General features: G+C 37.7%; 1 protein-coding gene across 1 annotated transcript in view; it reads right to left on the minus strand.

Annotated features, from left to right (window-relative positions):
• Positions 1–7,338, minus strand: part of LOC149567001 (Saccharopine dehydrogenase) — a 30,118-nt gene extending 22,780 nt beyond the window's left edge. Inside the window, exon 1 of the mRNA XM_089820208.1 lies at positions 6,635–7,338. Coding sequence (XP_089676334.1) covers positions 6,635–7,306 — 672 coding nt within the window. The 5' untranslated portion in view covers positions 7,307–7,338. The remainder of the gene's footprint in view (positions 1–6,634) is intronic.
• Positions 7,339–9,172: the final 1,834 nt, after the last annotated feature.

The raw sequence follows: 9,172 nt of genomic DNA on the forward strand, positions 1-9,172 counted from the left end.
TGAAACTATCATAGTCTCACCCCTCCAAAGGCTCTGTTTGGACATCCAACTACTATCCATTTGGACCACCATCATTGGAAATATCTATACTCAAACCCATGGCTGTTGTTTTATATTTTCTTTCATGCATAAACCCGTCAATTGTAACTGCCAGCATGTCTAATGAAGCATCCCAGGTCTTAACAGAAGTTCCAAATCAGCAAACCCACCAAATTCCACATGATCAAAAAGACATATGCACTCTTCTTTACTTGGGGATACATCATTTGAGTCCACTTTAAATTTCTTGATACATTTTCTTTTCGGACTCTTCTTTTGTACTAGCTTCTTAATTTATTGCGATTCCAGGTTCCTCCTGTGTATCATTTTGAAGAATATTTTGCCCATCTTTTAACATACTTGACTTTGCATATTTAGGTTTTGTCATTGTATTAAGATACCTTTTGATGTTTGGGTCCTTCATTAGATTAGAGAGTTATTGCATCAACTCAAATATGGATAGTTTAGTTCTAGCCATAATTCTAACTCTATTGTGCAACTGTTGAACTATAACAAGTGACAACTACCCAATGGATTAACAGAAAAAAATTGCTCTGATACTATTGTAAAAGTTGCCCCTTTTTTTTTTTTTTTTTTACTGAGAAATTATATGCAAATGAGACAGATAAAATAGGCAAAAAGGACACTTGGATTCAATGGTCTGCTGTTGATTCCATTTCAGTTGACATATAAATTATTAAATGGTCTTTGGTGGATAAGCAAACCCTGAGGTACGTTCAACACATGGTTGAGAAAGACATGAAACCAATGTAGAAAGCACCTTATATTGAAGACAAATCTGAAGGTTGCAAGTCAGATACAAATATTCTGACTGCTATAAGCAATGTAGCCAATCAACACCGCCCAATACTCTTCCAGCTCATCAACCATACCCACCAGTAGATTGTTCTGCAGTTGTACCACTACCATTGTCAAACCCCTAGGACATGGACTTATAATATGTGAGTAATGTTCCCTCTCTGAAATAGGATTTAATGATTAGAAATAATATAAATTAAAAATAATACATAAATAATATAATATAATTACATGTTAATTAAGTTTAATGAAAGGTAAAGGGATATGCAATGAAGAGTTGTGAATCCCACAACATAAGATATAAAATCGAAAGTTCATTCGAAAGGAGATATGTAAGAAAGACAAAAGAGGGGGACATAGGAATTAATGAAGGATTAATGGAAGAAGAAAGGAATTGGAAGAAAATAAGGAAGTGACTCTTTCATTAGGCAGCAATTATGAAAGGTTGTAAACTATTCCAAAGGGTGGTAATTATGAAAAGTTGTGACTCTCTCAAATGGTAGAAATGATGAAGGGTTGTGACTCTTCCGAAGGGTCGATTATGAAGCTTGTGACTCTTTCAAAGGGTAGCAATGATGAAGTATTTTGACTCTTCCAAAGGGTCGTATTTATGAAAGGTTTTGACTCACTAAAGGGCTGTGACACTCTCTTCCAAAGAGTGGTAATTATTAAGGGTTGAGATTCTCTTGAAGGGCGGCAATGATGAATGGTTCTACTTTTCCTAAGGGAGATAATTGTGAAATGTTGTGATTGTTGCAAAGGACAACCATGGTAAGAGGTGTGACTCTCCCTCACACTGGAAGATGTAAAGGTGAGAAGGTTTCAATTGAGAAGGACATCCACGGGAGATCAATTTGGGGAATTACATATTTAAATCTTATTTTTCTCAAAGGAGACAAAGCCCCATAGAATTGTAGCGCAATGTTGGGGTAGCGACCCTTCCATCATTAAAGTATAAAGGAGATTTCATTCCAAGCACTAAAGGACTTATCAATCATCATCCTTCATCCATCAATCATTAATTCCTCAAGAAATCGAGCAAAGAGTGGTAATTATGAAGGATTGTGATTCTCTCGAAGGGTAGCAATGATGAATGATTCTACTCTTCCAAAGGGAGAAAACTGTGAAAGGTTGTGACTGTTGCAAAGGACAACCACGGTGAAGAGGTGTGTCTCTCCCCCACATTGGAAGATATAAAAGTGAGAAGGTTTCAATTGTGAAGGTCATCCAAGGGAGATCAATTTGGGGAATTATATATTTATTATTCTCAAAGGAGACAATGAAAAGTGGTGACTCAGTTTTCATGAAAGATGACGACCCTTTCATCAATGAAGTATAAAGGAGATTTCATTCCAAGCACTGAAGAACTTATCCATCATCATCATTAATCCCTCGAGAAATCAAGCAAACAATCAAACAGCAAGATCAAGCACACAATCATCAAATCCACACCAATCATCACTCCATCTTGGGATCAAGAAAACATAAAAATCAGAAATCAAGCATCACTCTATCAAATCAACATTCACTCATCCACCAATATATCAATCTAGCTAACATTATAGTCACTCTTCAATCGTCTAATCATGATTACTTAATCATAGCTCACCAATACCTTGAATCATCAAACAAAGGAATTCAATTGATCAATCAATCATTCAACAATCAATCAATCAGCAGCAGAAGAAAAATATGTTCAGCAAAGAGTAGTGAACATGACAGCAGAGATACAGAAAATAAGTAGAGATAAACATTGAACAGCAGCAGATCAACTCGTAATAATAAAGACTTCAGTCATCATGGTATGAAGGAGTAATTATATTCCTTGTACATAGTTGAATGGATCTGAATGTCTATACATTTTGCAGACTTTATCTCTAATATATCTATATGCTTAGAATAGACATATACAATGTAAATGTATATCCATACAATTGGCAATGCCATACATCTACAATAATCAGCCATATTAGAAAAGGAAAGGAAGTGCAAGGAGGGGGAATGGTGAGGCATCACTAGGTATGCCACCTCATGAGATTGGTTAAGGATGACATGAGGCCAAGGGAGACAAAGATTCTGCTCTTGGGGCTAAGGTTGAGTTAAGGGCGCCCTATTGCAATCTTCCCTCCAAGCCTATATGGGTTAGTTATTGAGGTTAATAGGTAAGGGATCATCAATCATAAGAGGACAAAAGGATAGCGTGATGGAGGCGAACAATGCATAGATGCTGCTATGTATGCCACCTCGTGAGCATTATTACAATCACATGAGGTCAAAGGGGATAGAGTTTTTTCTCTTGGACCTAGGACCGACGATAATTAGGGCACCTCATCATGTCTTTTCTATCTCAACAAGATCCCCAATTATAAGAGATGAGAAGGATAGCATGACAGAGAGGAACGATGAACAAGCTCCACTAGGTAAACCACTTCATGAGCACTGTTACAACTTACGGCACCTCATCATGTCTTTCCTATCTCAACTCTTATCATGTGCTATAAGTGCATCTCTCTTATCTCTAGAAATGGGTGTATTACACGTATTATGATTATATTATTATCTAATTTGGTTGCAGGTTCCAAAACAAGCTTATTTCATCTTATCTCTAGGCTAGGACTATATCATGTTCCTTGTTTGATTTGGATTTTGTGAATTTAGGTCTGATAATAAGGTAATTCCTGAGAGGTACATTACAATGTGATCAATTATGCAAGATCAAACCAAGTTGGTTTTTAGGCAGTGTTACAGGAATCAGCGAGTTCCAAGGCACAATGGGAAAAACGAGGCAAATTGCCTATGGACTCGGACTCGGTCAAGTCTTGGCTGACTCACCGAGGCAACTGCTTCGGCTGACTCGCCAAGGCCTGCTGGTCGGACTCTACCATCAACCAACAAAAAATAATAAGTTTTTCAGCTTAGGGGTAGGAGGATTTATACAAATATAACATTTAAGTATAAGTTGCATTATACTTTAAATTATGTTCGTATAAATATTGTGAGGATGTTTGAGATAGGTTTCAGCTTCATAAGAGTTAAAATGCACATTCTACATTTTGGAGGTTTTCAAAAAATTCCAGGCTTAGCCACATTTTAGGATTCAACATGCCTTCAACAATGTTATCTCACACAACTTCTCTTGGCTATTTGAGGCCAAATTGAAGTTGGAAGTTGATGATCCCGTCTTCAATGATGAAGACTTGGAGTGGGTTGATCAGATGGATTGAGAGGCAGAGGCAGAGGCAGTGGCGATGGCAGTGGAGGAGGCTAGAGAACGTGGAGACCAAGTGTAGGACCCTGAGACCGAGAGTGATTGATCTGACTCTAATGATGAGGATTATGATGATGAGGAGGAGGATCATGATGAGCATGTTACTGAGGTTCAACTTCACACACAGGGAGAGATGATGGCTCTAGAGTCTTCCATGACCTATCTTGGGCGTAGTATTAGGACATAGGCTACTATGAGCCTTTATTTTGATATATGTTTTTAACTTTTGATTCAATGGATTGCATATTATAGACAATTGACAATGACAATATATTTCTATTATGTTATTCAATTTAACTTTAAGAAATTTCTTTCAAAAATTCACATTTATACTTATGTGATCTATGAAAAGTTGTGGATGTGTGCAAAGTAGCTTCTATTTATCTCAATTATTGTGTATTTGAAGTTAACTAGCCAAATGATGCATGAAAAATACTTAAAATGCTTAAAAAGCATTGAATTTCATGGGTTTTTAATTGCTGAGTCTAGCCGCCGAGTCCGAGGCTGGTAACACTGGTTTTAGGTCTATAGCAGCTACCCAAAAACCCCAAATACTTTGATATCAGCTAGCAAAGATTAACAACAGATAAGAGTACCTCCAGCTCAATGGAACATTACCAAAATAACAAATGTAGTATGCAACAAGTTTGAGAAACACCTCTAGCAAGATACCCACAAAATCTAATCCCTTTCTAACTTCCTTTTTTAATGCCAAAGAAGGTTCTACAGCTAGGGCATTGTCTGAAACAGTCAATTGCACAGCCAGTATAAAGGCACCTGAAAATACCACCAAATAACACCCAATTTTTTTCGCTAACCATCAAAATGCAAACCCACAAATTTGCAAATCAAAATACCTTGTGTATTTTCATTTTCTTTAAACCCTGATTTCAGAAAATCTGTAGAAACACCAAACCAGCTAGAGAGGATCTTTTACAACTAAAACTACTGAATTTGATATGGATCTCCAACCTCAAACAATCTTGAAATAACTTCTCTATTCTTTTGAACAGCATCTCCTTAAAGTGTGCAAACTCTGAATAATGCAAATGGGAGCCCCAATCCTCCTTTTATAACTTATCAAAAAAATGTGTTTCTTTGTTACTGCTTTTTTGCTTTTCCAGAAAAGCACTTTTTTTGCTTTTTGCTATTTGAAAACACTTTTCCCTCTTTCGTTGTTTTCAAAAAAGCAATCTTTTGTTTTTTCTTAATTTTGGAAAATGCTTTCTGCTATTTCATTGCTCTTTCAAAAAAACAAATTTTCAGTTCCACTCAGAAAAGGGGACATTATACAACAAAACAAAATAAAAATGTTTTAAATCAAGAGACAAATCATATTCTTCTATCAAATACAATCCCTCTAAAAATATGAGGGAATACAATTCCAACACCAAAAACAAAACAATATAGAAACATAAATAGAGCACTAAGATAGTGTCAACTGAAACTAAATATATGCACCTGGTGATAAGAATCTATACAAATCACTAAAGAAAGGATTGAAATCAGTGTCCAGCTGGAGAAGATCAACACCGATAATATGTCGGATATTTTTGTCAATTTTTGCTCCTATCTGTAGGGAAAATTAGCTGAGCAACCAACAAAAGAGCTAATAGTTTGTAAGAGTTTTCCATTGAAACTGTGTGTGCTCATCTAACAAGACAGCCTCATAATTTGGCATGAAAAAACTGATGAGACAAAAGAGGAGCTTCTACTGAATTCCCACGAAATCTAGAAGTTCGATGAAGTCCTCCGATGATTATTTATTTCCAAGTTCTTAGTCTCCTTTAAGCTTTCCTTGTTGGACTATATATTTTTTTCTCGCTCTCCTTAAGACTTATATCCAATCACCATTATATAACAAATGTTAGTGGCATATTGTTGTGAAAATACAGCCGATTTCTGATGATACCCTGCTAGGATCTCAAGGAACTTAATATGATTCCTAATAATGGAAAACTCACATAGTTTGTAAAAGAGAAGGTCAACCATGGATTCTTATTTTAAATTGTAATTAGTTTCAGGTCACTTACATGTCATGTTAGTGGCATGAAAAATATTTATATATGTTCTTTGATTGAGACTTGAATGTAAAATTCATAGAAAACATTGCAGTTTATTATAACTAAATGAAAAGGTAGAACAAGTGTTGCATAATAGGAAGGGAAGTCGGGAAAAGGTAAACAGGAATCCAAGTAACAACTTTAAAAAAGATGATGTTAGATCACAACTACAAACTGCGGTTATGAAGACGGCATATGTAAAACTGAAATATGAAGAAAGATGATGAGTAATATGAATTGTAAAAACACAATCATGTCTCTGAAGAAACAAAATCAAACTAGCAAAAAGCGAAAAAACTTCCAATGAAACAAGACTTGATCAATTGTTTTTGTTCCCCACCACCTCAAACATTCTACATGTTGCCATCTGAAACATTTTCCAAAATAATCCAACAACAAAGCCCTAAGAATTACTATTTGTTAAAAATGATTCAGACTCTTGGACCTGAAGTTTGGGGCGCCGAGGCCTGGATCTTCTAAGCTTGTGAAGCTCATCAGCGTTAGCGACGCCAAGTACAGCAGATTCAAAAGTGGTAATATTCCCTACAATTTGCTTGTCAGACACCAAAACCAGATACGAATCCACGCTATGAGGCACAGATGGCGGCTCCCACTGCCTGGCATGGAAAATGACGCCGAGCTCAGCAGGCACAGAATCATAACCGCAGGCAGAAACAACGAGAGAACCAGAAAGAAGCGCCGATTCATGATAGATCGCCTCCATTCTTTCCATGAACTCCGGCTCACCTGTAATGTCCAGGTAATCCACGCCTGCTTCCACACAGGCGGCCACGACGGGCTCTCCGTAGAGGCGGTATGGCCCAACACAGCTCAGAATGAGCCGCGTTCTTCTACATAGAGCCGCCATGGACGCCGCATCCGTCACATCTGCTTCAATTATGGGAATTGAGGGCGGCAGCTCCCCTTGTGCGGCCCATCGCAGGGTTTCCCCCAATTTGTCTCGGTTTCGCCCTGCAATGCCGATTCTTCTCAGCCCTTGTCCATCCGGCCGCTCCAGATGGCTCAGAAATTCTCTCACAACATACTTTCCTGTGAATCCCGAGGCGCCCAGAATCACTGCGTCCAACACTTCTTCGCCTTCCATCTCCGTATTCATTGTCCAACTCTTCTACTGTAATTCGTCGGAATGCTTTTGTTCGGCTAAAAACTAGACATATTTCTAGCCTGAGATACCAAAAACAATGAGCAAACGCCGGCTGTACTGCCGAATGTTTGGACACCTGAACCGAGCTGGCATTACGTTGTAGCGTTAGAGAGGGTTGTCTTTAAAAAATTACCAAATTTCCCAACGGTCTTGCATGCACGTAGTATTAATGGTCTCCATTGTTGTTGTCAGTGGCATTGTTGTTGTCAGTGGGGCCTGGCTGTCTGAAAACTTCGATCTTGTCAGTTTGATTTAGGTGATCCAAAAACTGATGGAATTTTTTTGGGCTGAATAAGTTTATTATTATTATTAGGATTTTTTAAAGAATCTCAACGACAACTTTGTTTAGTACAATGTAGAATTTTCAAATTACTCTTAATTTTTATTGGATAGACTATTTGTGGAAACTTTATTTCTGGAAATTGAATTTTTCATGGAAAAGTTGTTAGTTTACCGTAAAAATTGTCAATTTGGCTGAAAATTATAAATCTTTTCCATTAATTATTTAACGACTAGTTTTTTTAATCTCACTCCACTTTTAACTCTTGCTTTGATATGTATTAGTTGTTATCTTCACTTTTAACTATTGTTTTTGAATTTGACATTATTCATTAGATGTAGAGTGCGATGAGTGGGGCGGAAGGAGGAAGCAAATTTTTGAATTCGGCATTAAGTGGGAAGTTGGCAAAAAAGGGAAAGGATGATCAGACTACAAGCTTGGACCAGGGCAATGACAATGGAAAGGGGGATGCGACAGAAGATGGGGACCCACGGGCTTTGCAAATGGATCCAGGCAAAAAAGAGGGTAATGCTCTAAAACAAAGTGCATCTAGAGGCCCCCTAGATCCTTTGGGACGATGGACTAATTTGTTTGGAGTCAAACCATCGGTAAATCCTCTTTTCCCAAGATTAAAGATAAAGAGAAGGGGACTTTTGCCTTAGAAGTGCCTTCTGAACTTATTGATCATAATATTTTGTGTATGGTTGCAACTCTTGTTGGAAAGTTCATAGGCCCTAGGCCAAACATAAATTTAGTTCGTACCTTTGCAAAGAACAAGTGGGATTTGAAAGGACAGGTTGAAGTTACGGCTATAGCCAAAGGTTTTATGTCTTTTGAGTTTTCTTGCCCTGAGGATTACTCAATGATTCTCTGTGTGGGAAACTGGTCGATGGGGAAATCCACTCTCATTCTTCAGAAATGGACCTCCAACCTTGACCTCAACAATGATTTCTTGACCCAGGCCCCAGTCTAGATAAGGCTTCTAGAACTCCCCCTGAGTACTGATACGAAGATGTTTTTAATGGCATTGCTAGCTCTTTTGGGGAATTGCTATCTATTGATCTAGTTACACTAGTAAAGAAAAGACTCACCTACGCTAGAATATGTGTTGGGTTGGCTGAAGGTCAGGATATGCTAGAAGTGATTGAACTCCAATCATGGTTGGGGAGGCGTATGCAACAGATAAATTATGAAAATGTACCTTTTGCTTGCTTCCATTGCAAAAAGGCAGGACACAAGGCCAAAATATGCCCTATTTTCATAGAGAAGGAAAGAGTTCACAAGGCTCAACGCAAACAAGGAAAAAGAAAAGAGACCCAAAATCAACAAAAATGATCGAATCAAGCTGAAGGTACTAGAAAGGTGTGGAAGGAGAAAGCTCCCAATGGAAAGATCCTTGAGAGAGAATCTCTAGGGGAGAGACTTAATCATGATCACTAGAGCTCAGAAGAAGAGAAAATAAATGAGGATAAGGAGCAACAAAGGGACCAGATGGAAAAAGGCAACAGTGTAAAGGAAGTTTTTGAGGCCAACCCTAA

Source organism: Cupressus sempervirens, chromosome 3 (genome assembly GCF_028749045.1).
Source record: "Cupressus sempervirens isolate cs-2001-9-10 chromosome 3, ASM2874904v1, whole genome shotgun sequence".
In the NCBI taxonomy this organism is placed as follows: Eukaryota; Viridiplantae; Streptophyta; class Pinopsida; order Cupressales; family Cupressaceae; genus Cupressus; species Cupressus sempervirens.